This window comes from Chamaea fasciata, unplaced genomic scaffold, assembly GCF_029207755.1.
Source record: "Chamaea fasciata isolate MVZ Bird 193981 ecotype frontalis unplaced genomic scaffold, bChaFas1.0.hap1 SCAF_3, whole genome shotgun sequence".
NCBI lineage: Eukaryota > Metazoa > Chordata > Aves > Passeriformes > Sylviidae > Chamaea > Chamaea fasciata.
This window is the reverse complement of record NW_027094088.1, coordinates 108,303,873-108,318,667: the sequence shown is the minus strand read 5'-3', so window position 1 is coordinate 108,318,667 and position 14,795 is coordinate 108,303,873. Positions and strand designations below refer to the sequence as shown.

Sequence of the window (14,795 nt, the reverse complement as noted above, 5' to 3'; positions counted from 1 at the left end):
CCAGCTGGTGTGGGCACGACCCACCTCAGCACCACCCAGCCCGATGACTCCATCTCAGAGTGCTTCTGTGCTGGGCTCTCATCACCCTTTTTCAGTAACTGTGCTGCAGGGACACCCGACGGGCAATCTGCACAGGAAACAGCTCTTAAGGGGCCACAAGCTGCCTTGGCATGTGCACAGAGAATACAGCTACAAACACCTGAGAAACCTGGTCCAGTGGCTGGCATGCCTGCCCATGGCAGGGGTGTTGGAACTAGATGATCTTTTAGGTCCCTTCCAACCCAAAGCCATACTATGATACTATGAATACAGAGTCTCATTAAGGGACTCAAACCTGCACAGTGAGTCAAAACACCAGCAAGAAAGTTGGTGAATCAATTTTCTGTCCTGAAATTTGTGTCCTAAAATGGTGCAACACCGAGACTGCCATAATCTCAGGTTGTGTACAGTGCTGCCCCGCTGCCAGACTCGTGGGGACACAGAAATAAACCTAAAACTAAATGTAAAAATTTTTAAAATAAAAAAACCCCAAAACATGAATGGCAGCTAAACACAGGGCACTTGATCTTGATAGAGAGAAGCAGAGACCTGCAAGTGAGCAGGGACCAACAGTGCTATAACTGATACTCCGGAAATGGTTTCCAAGCAAAACCAGCAGAATTTGGTAGAAATGGCAGCTAGCTCTGTGGCAATGCCTTGGCATAGACTGGGGATGAGCTGCACTGCCTGCCGCCCTTCCCAGAGGTCAGCTGCACCCTTCACCAGTACTGGGAAAGTGCTTGCAACATTAAAGTAAAAGAAATAAACACATAAAAACACCAGGAAGACAAATAAACTGGTCTGGAAGTTTTACGGTAACTTGGCACACAGGAGGAGCAAACGTCCTGCCCCGATCACTGTAAAAAGGATCAAATTACTCAGTCCGAAAAAAGTTGCCTGTGAGGAGAGTACTGAAGAACAAGGCAAGTTTCTGCTTCTTGCAACACGACCAGCTATTTCAGCTGGTTTGGGGTTTGTGAAATGAGAGTCCGGGGCTCACTGCTCAGCAGTTCCTTTACTCCATCTCAAGAGAAAAACACAGTGAGTGGAGAGAGCCAGAACAGCAGCACCACAACATCTGGTCCCCATGAAGGAAAACCCAGCAGCCAACCCTGCAGGCAGCGCGGACCAGAGCTCGGGAGCATCCCCGCCAACCACGGTTTTGCTCCAAAGAGATAAAATCCCCCAGCTTTCCAAAAGCCCAAAGCTAAAGTAAGGTGACGTCGTGCTCGTTCCAGGCAAGGGCAGGGGGGGAGATGGTGGAAACTACCTTGCAGCAGTCAGTGGGGTCCCGAAAAATCCACCAAACAAAAGAAATCACAGCCAACACCAGCCCCATAGAACTCCTGCCAAGCTGCTACCGCTCCAAAACACAGCAGCCAGGCAGATTTGGGTTTGCTGTACTAGGAAAAGACCCACCAGCTATCAATTTGAACATACTCCCCTTGAACATACTTCCTTGGGCTGGAAAGACATGAAGTCCTTGTGTGACCAAAGGGAGATGCCCAAAATGTTAAAGGTATAGGATGAAAACCCAGAGAGGATCCTGCCAGCTCACAAGCAAACGGGAATTTTGCCTTGCTTGCTTGTATGATCACACATAGAGGTGTGAGAACACACATGCACAAGTACCACACGTGTATTTGCTCAAAGTCTTGCTTCATGCCCCAAAACTACTGTTGTATTTCCCCACACCTTCAAATCACTCTTTTTTTCCACTTCTTCCCTCTATACCCACCATTCCCAACTGACCTCCAGGATCCCAGCTGGAGCTGCATATCTCAAACTCCCCATCAGCATCTCATCTTCCAGACATGCAGCAGCACTGGCTTCTCCCGGCTCGCTTCTCCCAGCGGGAATCCAGCACTCGGGAGCGCCCAGCCAGCACGGAGCACGGACCCCGTCTGCTCCGCCACTGCGCCAAGTTCCCCTTCTCCTCCAGAGCAACGAGCTGTTTCCCGGCTAAAGCCCTTCCAGCTTTAGATTATTTGTTGTTTACTCGGATTCCTGTCGAGCCAGCGCCAGCTTGCTCAGATCCACCTTGAGTTCAAGAGCAAGTGCTCTCCTCGGTTACACAACCCAGCCGCAGCAGCTGCGGCGTCTGCCTGACACACTGAATTACTGTCTCTCCCCAAACAGACGGGATGTAGCTCCAAAGCGCTGATTGGGAAGTGCCCTACCTGGGATGGTAAATGGGAAGATAAAGCTGCCGGAAAACATTTCCGCGGTAAGTCCGGGCAGCTTCCTGCCATCGGCATTGGCAGCGGGGAGTTTTACTGCTCGTCCAAAGGGTGGCAAGAAAGGCAGCTGCGGGGGAAATGGATGGATGGATGGATGGATGGATGGATGGATGGATGGATGGATGGATGGATGGATGGGTCCCTGTCCAGTGCCGAGCACCCGGAGAGGCGCAGAGAGCAGAGCAAATATCCGCTGAGCTCTGGCTGTGCGACACAGCCCTGGCTGGGGGATGCCGCCGCGTGCACTAACATAGGGATGGGAAGGATGGATATCGCAGGGAATATCGCACCAGCCGGCGTCCCCTACCGGGACCCGCGGCTGGGGCGGGCAGCATCTCCCGGGGAGGGCGCACCGGAGACCCGCACAGCCCCCGACACGCGGAGCGGGGTCAGCAGGACACCCGAACACCGTCCCCGCCTGCCGAGCCGCCCCAGGCGGGGCAGGAGGCGCGGGCGGGCGCCCCGCACTGCAGCACATCCCCACCCACGCCGCGGACACGCGGATGCCGCGCGGGCGGCGCGGGCACGGACCGACCCCCTCGCTCCGCACACACGCGCGCGCACTCACCGCGAGGATGCCGGCGAACGCGGCGGAGCTCCGGCTCGCCGCGGCGGCCCCCATGGTGGCGGGGCCGGGGCTGCGGGCGAGGCGCTGCCCGTGCGGCCGCGCTGCCTCAGGCGGCGGGGCGCGGGGCCGGCGGCGGCCGGGCGCCCATGGCGGGGGCCGGGCCGGGCCGGGCCGGGCCGGGCCGAGCCGGGGCCGGGGCCGGGCCGGGCGGGGCGGGGGCCCTGCCGCGCTCCCACCTGCCCTGCCCTGCCCCGCTGCGGGGCCGCGCGCGCTCTGCCGCGGGGGCGGAGCGCGCGTGGGGGCGGCGCGCGGGGCCGGGGCGGGGCCCGCCCGTGGCGTCACCCGCCCGCGCGCCAGGGCGCCCCCCCGCGGCGCGGGACCCGCGTGGGGACGCGGCCGGGATATCGCCGGGACGTCGCCGGGATATCGCCGGGACGTCGCCGGGATATCGCCGGGACGTCGCCGGGACGCGTGTCCCCCACCGCCCGCCCCGCCCGTGCGGCAGCGGCGGCTCCGGTTCCCCTCGTGGTTTGGGTTCGGTGCGGCTCAGGCGCCCCGGGGTAGCTCAGGTCCGCGGAGAAATCGCAGCGGGGTGGATGTTCGGCACCGTGAAATCCTCGAGTGGGGAGATTTTTGTTTGTTTCATCTTTCGTCAGACATGTCAGACTTACAGGGAAGAATATTTTCATGAAGTGGTGAGCCGCTGGCACAGGTTATCCAGAGAAGCAGCTCCATTCCTGCCTCATCCCAAGGGCTTTGACAGGTCTCTGAGCAGCCTGGTCTCGTGGATGGCATCCCTGCTGTTGGAACTAGACAGCTTCTAAATGTCCATTCTAACCCGAACCATTCTATGACTCTATGAACACGTAGCACAGTCCCTGCATTGGAAGAACTCATCAGGGAGCAGACACATCCCTCCATGGAGGAGGATTAGCTGGATGCTGAGGGTGGCCACAGCATAGACAGCCCTCACTGCCCTTCTTGCACCATCTGAGCAGGGTGGGCGGAGCAGCGTGATGGTCACAGTGTCCATCAATAGCTGTGGCAAGTGATGGAAACAGGTCCAGGTTTGTCCAGGGAGTCAGGGGAAACAAGAGATGGGGCCAGTCAGGACTGGAAAGCATGCAACATGTGTCCCAGGTCCTTACAGGAAATGGGAACTGAGGTGGGACTTCAGCATTGTTCCAAGTCTGACCAGAAGACCAGGGCATCCCCAGATATGGCTGATCAAGGCCTCCAAGGTTTATGAGTGCAGCAAATCAAGGCTGTTTATGACTCTACATTGCTGGTTGTCTATTGAGAAAAACACTAAAACACCTGATTTCCAGAGCCTGCAGGAATCCTGGTGACCAGCAGTCACCTTCTGGAGATGCCCTGAAGTCAGATGAATCAAGAGAGAGTTTCAGTGCCACACCAAAGGAAACAGCACAGAACTTATAAAATCCCATTTAAAAAAGAGGAGGGGTGGGGGGAAATGTGGTGCTCTTGCTCTAAAGAACTGTGGATTTAATCCAAGCCCTTATGAGGCTCACAAGAAGCTTTATTCTGATTCCAGGGAGTTTTGAGTCCAGCTAGAAGGCTCCTCTCCCAGACAGAGTGGAGTTTTTCTCCCCACACTTTCTCCATCTCTAATGCTGGAAGGGAGCTGGAGAGGAGTAATGACCCTTGGGAGCCTGGGAAGGAGTCTAGAGAGCTTCCCTCCCAGAGCTGGGATGGCAGTGGTAGGACTGCTGTTCCCAGGGGGGAGTAAGGCCGAATGTGTCACATGTGCAGGGAGAATATGTTCCTCCACAGCTGGCTGTGCTCCTGTGCCAGTGCTGCAGAGCCCTGTTTTGGGCTTTGCCATCCCTTGGGACCCCCAAACCCAAGAAAAACGTGCTCTTCCCAGGAGGTCAATGAAGGGGAGCCTCATCCCAAAGAGAGATCAAAATGCAAACCAAGACACTGTAAGGTTGTTTAATAGAAATGGGATGCCTATCACTGCTTTTAATTCAAAATAAATTGGGCAAATAATAGGCAATAACACAACTGGGTTAACACTAGGCTCATGGATGGTGGAGTGAATTTTAAGTTTAAAAATGTGTAGCTCTCTTATGAAATACAGGGCAGATCTTGGTGCAGAACTAAGTGGCCTGGTTGTGTCTGGGCTGGAAGAGGGTTTGAAATGCCCCAACAGCACCAACGCATGCTGGGTACATCAGCACTGTGAAGGGCAGCATTCAGATTGTATTAGGAAAAAGCAGAAAAATAATCATCTGGAGGACGGAGTGACTCAAGGGATTGGCAATAAGATGGATCATGTTACTGCTTTGCAATGGATTTCAATTAGTTACATCCGCTTTTAATTATTATTATTTATACAGAACTTAAGGCAGTCCACAGATTATCCAAAAATGTGCGGGCTGATCTGTAAATCCCCCGTCCCTCCCCTCCTCACAGCCCTTGCAATGACAAACCCCAGTCACACTGCCTGGACTGCTTCATACTGGCTGAGACATAAATTGCTTATTAGTGACCAACTTGCTGCTTCTCCACTTCTGTCACTCTTTGAAAGGAAAATAGGGAATGGGCGACTGAGATCGGAGTTTCGTGTTAAGTGGTTTTGTTGGAAGCAGCAGCAGCCCAAGAAGTTCCTCTTCGCCTCCCTGCATTCGGTTCCTTTTTCCCCCCTGTGCCACCCCATGAGTCATGCAAATACACCCAGGTCAGTGAACTGGTAACTTTGAAAAACAAGGAGGGTGGTTTTTTTTTTAATCAGGGTAGGTGAAAACTCACTGCTCATGTTGACCAAAGACTGCTGGGTATTTGCTAAGCTGGTGGTAGGAGTCTGAGTAGGCATCCACTGACCTCATTTGCCACCAGAAATTATCATCTCTCCATTGTCTTGTGAGGAAAGCCAGTGCTCCTGCTTACTCACCTGAGGCCTATTCGAGCCTATTCATGAAACTGGAGGAATTGTTTCACCACAAGAAGCTATTTGGGAAAATTTGAAGAATACGCTACAGAACCATGGAATCACAGAATGGTTTGTGTTGGAAAGGACCTTAAAAATCATCTTGTTTCAACCCCCTGCCATGGGCAGGAACAGCTTCCACTAGACCAGATTGCTCAGGACCCTATCTAGCCAGGCCTGGAACACTTCCAGGGATGGGGCACCATCACTTGTTTCACCCTGTAGAAACCAGAAACATTCCAGGATGTGATTTTTCATCCCTGACTTGCCCTAAAAGACGCCAGGCTAATGTGGCAGACATCATTTCCTTTCAGACACGCTCATTCTCTGTACATGGACCATTGCTTCCACGTCTCCCATAGAAACAGAGCATTTCTGTTTTGGTGTTGTTGTTATGGGAAAGTAGCTGCTGCATGGGAAAAATTGTGACTCCAGTTCATATAGAAACCACAATTACAACTTGCATTGACATGAATTGGGAAGTTAAATCAACAAAGACCATAGACTGCCCTGGATGAAGGAGAGTTTGGGTGGGCGTTCTCACCCTTCTGACCCTCCCTATGATCTCCAGGAAGCTGGGAAGGGAAATGTCTACCAAGAACAGATGTTCCCAGCAGGAATATATAGATATATACACACACACACATAGACATAAACACAGTCATTTCAAGCCAGGTGTGTTAGCACTGATGGATTTCCCGCCTCAAGAACCCCATGGGATTTCAGGGCCAGGAGCCAGGGAGCCAGGGGTGGTGGATGGGAAGTGAAGTGTGGCACTGTTGGATGGAGGTTTAGTTGCCATCCCACCTGAGCTGATCTCTCTTTGGGAATGGTGGATGCACAGCTGGAGAGCCTGTTTTCCCAGAGGACTTTAAGAAAGGAGAAGGAGCATCTGATGGCCAGGCTAAGTGCTGTGCCCAGGGCTGTGAGATAACCAGCAGGTGGGATGGGGAGTTGAGGCTGCAGGTGAAGCACAGGTAGCCCTGCATCTTCTCCCCTGGTGAGATCAGGGCGTGAGGCCCATGAGGCTGGCATCTCACATCCTTCCCAGGTCAGTGACTAGCTGTGAAGAACTTTCCTTCCTGTCCCCCGAGTCATGCAAGTGCTGTCAAGTAGGACAACTTTTATCTGACTGAAAGCCACAGCTGCCTGCATGCCTGGTTTGGTACATGTGGAACAAACCCAGCAGTCACATCTGCACCTCTCCATGTTGAAATAATGGATGCATTTAAAGCTTCTTGTTTTGGGGTTTTATCCCTTTGGAGTCTTGTTTTGCAGGACGTCCTTTGGCTCAGCTGCAGAGTGAAGTCTGGATACAAAAGCCTGAATGCTCATCTTAACAAAGAGCAAAATGACGAAGAGCATTTTTATGGATGTACCTGAAAGCCTTGCAATGTCCCTGGGTTTACACTGGAGCAAGTGAGACAGCGGATTAAGTGGTGTAGCCATGAGCAGAGCGTTAGAAGCAGAGCTCAGAGCTTCATGCTAAGCAGAGGATCACGTGTTGTCTTGCTCCTCTGTGGCCAGCATGACTTAAGTGGGACAGGGAGGTGACAAGGTGACAGGATGGTTTGCAGAGCTTTTGGAGCACTGCAAAGCTCAGTATGAGTTTCCCAAAGCCAGTTGCTTTTCAGGAAGGACTGTGCACTCTTGTAGGTTCAACATCAAATGCAGATACAAAACAACCCCCGCTGCAAATCTGTTATTCATGTCAGCTCTGGATGCAAGATCCCTTCTGTGTCAGATTACCCAGCACACGTGATCCTGCCAGCTTTGTGCCTTGTGTCACCTGCAGGACCATTGGAGTGGCACGGGCATCCACTGCCTAATCCAGCCTACATCCTCCTGGTACAGAGGGGAACCAGTAAATAGCTCTCACCACCTCTAACCCGACAGGCTTCATTCCACTCAGCATAGCATACTGCTTTCTTTGCTCCAGTGGGAGCTCAAGGCCAGCTCTGCAGCCTTGGGGTTTCATTTGGAGCCCCAGGAGAATGTCACTTCCCAAGTGACCATGCTCAGAATGCCCCAGCTGCACCCAGCAGGGCAGATCTCATTGCTGAGTGGTCACAGAAAATCTTAGTCACAGTTTAAGGTCTTTTCCTACTCCCCTGATGTTAGGGGGATCCCACAACTCCGTTGCCCCGGGGCTAAGGACACACAGGGCTGTGCCAAAGGGGTCACATCAGGTAGTGGTGTTCATGGGGGAAGGACGGTCAGGGTGAGAAGTAGCTCACATGGGGCCCTACTGTCCCTGCACATCATATTTGGTGTATACTGGATACAGAGTTATTCAGGGCAGTTAAGGGTGACAGCAAAGAGATGCAAAGAGCCTAAAATAGTGCCTGACCAGGCGATAAAAGCACACATAAAACTCAAGTGTCCTTGAAAAGGGGCAAGGGCTGCCTTCGTGTGGGTTAGTGCCTCCCAAAACGGAGACCCAGAGCCTTTCAGAGGCTCTCACGGGTATCCGGTGACAGCACAGGGGAGAGGAGGATGGCAAAGGTTCCCCTGCATCCGTGAGGATGATGAGGGGGATGGAGGAGACCCCGGATGGGGATAGCTCAGGAGGCAAGTAGCAGGGAGAAATATGAGGCTGAAGTCCCCCAGATGGCACAGAGAAAACCATCGGGGAAATTAGAAAGGTATCCGCCTCAGCGTAGGTAGGTGACGGAGCCTGGGGACGTGCCGGCTCTCTGAATCACCGGGATTTGTGCAACCTCAGTCCTGGCAGCGCCGGGTGTTCCCCGCCACGTCGGCGGAGTGTGGGCGGGCAGCGGTGGAAAATGCGCATGGAGCAGCCTGGTGTGACTGTAGGCAGCTGCCGGGGGTGTCCTCAGCTCCGCGGGGAGCAGGGCAAAGTGACTTGGAGGTGGCGAGGTGTTCTCATCTCCCCTGGGCTCCTGCACTCCAGGACAACTCTTTAAAATAAGCCTCGCCCAAGCTTGGCTGATTTAAATCACTTCAGGCTATGTAATCATCACATGAGCAGACCGAGCTTAAGGACTAATTCATATGCTTTAGACTGGTTAGAGTAACCCAGTGGGTTGTATAAGGAGCTGGCTATGCCATAATAAACTTTCAGTGGAGATGAAGACCCAGGGAGTAAGACTTAGCGCAGGAGAGCTCCATCATTGCATTACACACCAGTTTAGGAGGCAGGAGGAATCTGTAGGAAGCTCCCTGCAGTCTGGCACCCTCCTGCCTTCACGCATTTTAACTGCCTGCAAATCCTCCTCCAGGAAACTGAGAATTAGCCCCGGTGCTAAATGACTTTGGAAGGGAGGATCCTTAGTGGGAATTCTTGCTGGAAAGAATAACACTGCTGGATGTGTAAAGCGGTGAAGAGGTCACAGGCCAGCTCCTGGGAAGGACACGTCTCTCCCACCTCACCAGCCTCCAGATCATTCCTATAAACTGGGCAGTTTTTCAGTTCCCTTGGCAGTTTTTCAGACCCTCTCTCTGGTTGTTTCTGCCCTGTTTGCCACCAGTTATACTGCAGCTGGATGTGAGGGAGAAGGAAGGATAAGTCCCACACCATGAGCTCAAACCACTTTCAGCCATAATTTGAACACATCAGCTTGAAGCAGCCTAAGAGCTTTCCAATGCAGAGGTCTCATTCCTGTCCTGTCTCCTACAGCTCCAGGCTACCAGCCCTTCCTCCCCTTCCCTCCAGCTCTTGTGCTGGGTAACTCGGCCCTGAATTAGCAGAAACCTGTTCGCATTTTTTTCACTCAGTTATTTTTGTGCCAGATTAGTAGTTTGGGTGTGTGGAGGCTGCGCAACACCGAAGCTGATGCAAGGGGGAGCGATAGGGTGGGGGTGAGGGATGGTTCCAGGCAGCCCGTGGGTGAAAGATACTCAATATGGATACAAAAGCTGCGGCAGAGCTGATTACAGGGTCACATGGGGTCAGAAGAGAAGCAGAGATGTCATTTGGGGTTACAGTGACAGCTGGGTTAAAGGGAACTGAGACTGAGGGAACTGGGCAAGGCTGCTGAGAGGCTCCTGGGACAACCCCAATGGCAGTTTGGGAATGACTACTGGGACATGGTGATGGCTGGGAAGTGCCTTGGGAGCACTGTGGTTGCACCAGGCCTTTCTTGCAGCTCATTTCACCCTGAGTCCTGCCCCATCACTGCAGGGCACTTGCTGGCTGAGTGGCAGTGGGATGGTGGGATCCCAGTGCCATCCCATCCCAGTGCCATGGATATGGGATAAGCCTGGTTAGAGGCAGCAGAGGGCTGGACACGTTGCTGCCACATTCCTGCTCTAGGCACAGTCTTTCCACTTCACCTCTGGAAACCTTTTCTTCAAGTCCTGAAGTGTCTATGGAGCAAATTGTCCTTGAAAATGAGCCAGGGCACATCCCTTAAAGTTCTGGATGCTGCAACGCAGGTAATTCTGCAATAAATGTAACCTTTCTCGCAGCACAAGGGAGCAATTAGGGAACCCTTAATTTTTAAGGGTGCTCAAAAACACGTTGCTAATTTCTAGTCAGAAACATAGGAAAATTTAGTCAAACTAGCCTGGATACTCAAGGGACTCTCCTGCCCTACAAGTCTTGCATGTCTGCTTCTGTCCACCACGCCTCAGCCATCCTTCCCCTGCTTCCCTCCCCAGCTACCCTTCCCCACTTGTGAACAAAGAAACTTAACAAAACAGTGGTCCACTGGAGAGAAGGGAGGCAAGGGAAACAGGAAAGCAGATAATATAACAACAAATAACAACCCCATCCTAAGTGCACAGAGGCGTGCTCATCTTTCCCTTTCTCTTTGCTTTTCCATGGCCCCTAGGAAAACTGGCTACTGCCTCCATCCTGCAGCCTCCCACTGTGCCAGTTCACTGGTCTCAAGCTGCAGACTATGCATTTCTCCCAGGCATCAGCTATTTTTCCGTCCATCCATCCATCCATCCATCCATCCATCCATCCATCCATCCATCCATTCCCACTAGCCACTACCCATTAGTGATGCCCTTAGCAGGAACCCCATATTGTCCTTTTTCAGAATCAGACTCACTAATTGGAGTCAAACCCCAAGGGCAGCCATTTTTCATGCACAATTTCTGACACTGGTTGTGCTGAGCCCAGGTCTCAAGGTCACAGAGTGAGAGGAGTTTGACCCAGGAACTTGTAGACCTTCGGTTTCCGTCACCAGGCCCACCTTGTGCTCAAGCAGGAGTGGAAGGGGAGTGACTCAGACTCACAGAATCACTTGAGTTGGAAAAGACCTCTGAGATCATCAAGTCCAACCCACGACCAATCACCACGTTGTCACCCAGACCATGGCACTCAGTGCCATGTCCTGTCTTTCCTTAAACTCCTTCAGGGACAGTGACTCCACCACCTCCCTGGGCAATCCTTTCCATGAAGAATTTCCTTCTGATGTCCAACCTGAACCTCCCCTGGTGCAGCTTGAGGCTAATCCTCTTGTTAATTACCTGGGAGAAGAGGCTGATCCCACCTTGCTGCCACCTTTGCAGGTAGCTGCAGAGAGCAGGGATGAGGATCAGGAGCATGGGGACATTCTCTCTGGCTGCATGGCCTGGTGAGTGACGTGGTGCCAGGCGAGGACAAGCTGTTCCCTGGCTCGTTATTGTTACCAGATGAGTGGGGAACTTTTACAATCACTGGGTCTGGATAATCAAATTCTGATTGGGACAGAGGAAGGAGCTGCCCTCCTCTTCCCTCCTGCACCCCACGCCAGGCACTCAGCCCCCTGCCCTCCCACAAGGCTTTGTTCCTGGGGGTGACGAGCAGCAGCCCGGACGTGACTGTGGATCCCACACCCCCACGACGCCCTGCTCTGTCTGGGGTTATTGTGTGATGCCCAGAACAATGTGCTGTGGTTAAGGATGCCTGGGAGAGCGCCGGGAGGCTCCCTGCTCCCCCTCTCCCTGCTGGTGCTGGGGGAGGCAGCTTTTGGCCATCTGGTAGCTGTGGGTTTGGTGGAGGTCCCCCAGCAGGGGAGGAGATGCAGTCATCAGTGCTGTTCCTAGAGAGGAAAGCCAGTGTTTGGCACTGCTGAGCCACAGATGCACTGTGTGTCTTGGGCATGGGATGCCCTTGGGCACTGTAGGATGACAGGATAGCTCATGTGGGAAGGGACTGCAGGAGGTCTCCGGTCCAACCTCTTCATCCTGGAAGTTCTGAGGTCCGACCGGGTTGCTCGGGGCTGTAGTGAGTTGGGTCTTGGAAACCTCCTAGGCTGGAGGCAGCACAGCCCTTCCGGGCATCCTGTGTCAGTGCTGAACTGCCCTCCTCATAGTGGGAACATTTTTTTCTCATATCCAGTCTGAACCTCCCTGGCTTCAGCTTATGTCCAGTGTCTGCACCTCTGTTGTACAGCTTGACTTCATCATCTCCATGTCCTCCTTGAAGGTACACCAGAGCTTCTCTTCTGCCCTGCATGCTCAGACTCCCAGCCCAGGCTGTGTGATCCCACAGGGCTGTGTGAGCTCTGTCTGTCGTAATGCCCTTCCCCCAGATTCTTTCCCATGTGTCTTCATCTCTCTTGTATTGGAGGCTGTTGCAATATCCAGTCCTGGTGTCAGCAGGGCTGAGCAGAGGGGAGGAATTACCTTCCTGGACCTGCTGGCAATGCTCTGCCTAATGCAGCCCGAGGGCCTGTTTGCCTTCTTTGCTGTGATGATGCATTGCTGACTCAAAGGCCTTCCTGCACAGCTGCTCCTCCACCAGTCACCCCTAGCCTCTGTGGTAGCCTGGGGGTTATTCCTTCCCAGACACTGGACTTGGCATTTGCCCTGGATGAAGTCCATAAATATCCTTGCAGTATCAAATCGAGGAGAGTGAGGAGTCAGCAAGTGTCTTGTGGACTTGCCCTAATCACAGGGACTTCCACTTTGTAATGGTTTGGAAAATCCCTTCTAGGGGTCCATACCCACTCCTTAGTGGAGAGAATCTGCTTATTTGGGATGCTGTGATGGTTGGAAGCTCAGGCAGGAATATGGGTCAGTGATATAACCAGGAACAGCAGAACTGCTCTCACAAGAAAATGTCCTGCACCACCCAGTGCCAAGGCAACACTTGGGCAACACTGGGGGACATAGGGCTTTTCACACCAGAATGTCATTGCAAAACCCTCAGGAGCTGGGGGCTTCTGTGTCCTCCAGTGGCTGTGGTACTGTCAGGAGGGAAGGGAAATGTGTCCTTTCTGGCTTTGGGAGTCCCTTTGGCTGCCTGGGTGAGATGTCCCTCAACACACATTCTGTTTACACAGCTGTTCTGAGTCGGGGCATTTGTGCATTGCAGGCAGCTGAGCTTTGCATCATTTGGACTTCTTGCTGGTTCTTTCCCCTTGTGCCCAGATCCCCCTGGAGCCAACTCTCAGAGACAATTTGGTGTGGGGCATGTTTGGTCTGGGATCTGTTCACCACCTTCCTTTGCTGGGTGTGTCCTTTGGCCAACAAGTGTGTCAGGAGATGGGCATTGCCTTTGGTGGAGACAAGGCAGAATAATCTTCCCTGGTGAATATCCAGAGAGAACAGGATCCTTACAGGCCCTCGTGAGACCCCATCTGGAGTGCTCTGTCCAGATCTGGGGTCCCCAAAACAAGGAAGATATGGACTTGTTGGAGCAGGTCCAGAGGAGACTACAAAGAAGCTCAATGGGTTGGAGCCCCTCTCTTCTGCAGACAGACTGAGAGAGTTGGGGTGGATGAGCCCAGAGAAGGCTCTGGAAAGACCTTAGAGAGCCTCACAGTTATTAAAGAGAGGTTATAAAAAAGAGGGAGAGCAACTTCTTACACGAGTAGATACTGATAGGACAAGGGGGAATGTTTTTAAACTAAGAAACAAGAATTTTAGTCTAGATGTTAGGAAGAAATAGTTTACTCAGAGAGTGGTGAGGTACTGGCACAGATTGTCCAGAGAAACTGTGCATCCCTGGAAGTGTCCAAGGCCAGGCTGGATAGGGCTTGGAGCAACCTGGTCCAATGGGTGGCATCCCTGCCCATGGCAGAGGGGGGGGAACAAGGTGATCTTTAGAGTTTCTTCCAACCCAAACCATTCCATGATTCATGTGAAGTGAGACATGTAGGAACATGTCATTTCTGGGGATGAAGACAAAGACCCCCTTGGCTCCCATTCTTCTCCGGCTTACCACAGCAGCAGTGCAGGGTCTCACCCTCACCATAGAAAGGTCCCTTCCCCAGACCAGGGTATTTATTCCCAGGACTTCCCCGCCCCAGGGCTGCTTATTCATTTCTCACAGACAGAATGGAGCCTGTCACAAGAGCAGATGCAGAGCAGGCAGAGCTCCCCATGAGACCCTTCACCACCAGAGATGATAAACAGATGGGGAAATCTGCTGGGAAATGCATTGACGTAAGGAGGTGAGAGGCTGGAGCAGTGTCCCCAAGGAGGTGGAAACAGGCTGAGAACGCTGGATGCAGAGTCCGGTGCACAATGGCTCTTTGATTCCCCTAGACGCTGCTAATGGGCTGTTTCCTCTCCCAGCCCTCCCTGTGGATGTCTTGCCCTCCCACTATCTGTCTCCCTGACTTCTCTCTGGGATTTCCTCTGATCAGGCTGCTGGGTCATCCCAGGCTAGTGTCCCTCGTAGGATCCCTCTGCCCCCAGAGCTGCTGTGGCCAGAAGCATTTCTCTTCAGAGGATAACTGCAGCATATGTGTAGGGAGCCCGGAGAAGCCTCAGCCTTCCCGTCCGGAGGAAGAATTGGGCTCAGGTACTTCTGGACCTCAGTCTGACCCAACAGCCATCTTTGGGGGGTGGTTTTACACCAGGACTGCGCCCGGCTGCATCAATCCTTCTTGGAAGGATGGAGCCATCCATGCAATTGCCATCCGTGCAATTCAATTATTTGTATAATCTGTGTGATATATGTTTCCCTTTCCCTCCAAAAATTAAATGTGGGTGCCCCTGGCAGCCCACTCTCCCAGCCAGGCATCCAGCTACCAGGAGAACAATGCTGGGACCACCGCACTGGGCACAGGAGGGACAGGCACATGCCTGA

The 14,795-nt window shown here is 53.1% G+C and overlaps 1 protein-coding gene and 1 long non-coding RNA gene across 4 annotated transcripts in view; one reads left to right on the top strand and one right to left on the bottom strand.

The window, feature by feature from the left end:
* Positions 1–2,962, bottom strand: part of TNFRSF21 (TNF receptor superfamily member 21) — a 35,270-nt gene extending 32,308 nt beyond the window's left edge. Inside the window, exon 1 of the mRNA XM_066180025.1 lies at positions 2,848–2,962. Coding sequence (XP_066036122.1) covers positions 2,848–2,901 — 54 coding nt within the window. The 5' untranslated portion in view covers positions 2,902–2,962. The remainder of the gene's footprint in view (positions 1–2,847) is intronic.
* Positions 1,832–14,795, top strand: part of LOC136287364 (uncharacterized) — a 49,693-nt gene continuing 36,729 nt past the window's right edge. For all 3 annotated transcript variants that reach the window (XR_010720145.1, XR_010720143.1, XR_010720142.1), the window contains exon 1: positions 1,832–2,266. This is a non-coding gene — a long non-coding RNA (uncharacterized lncRNA). The remainder of the gene's footprint in view (positions 2,267–14,795) is intronic.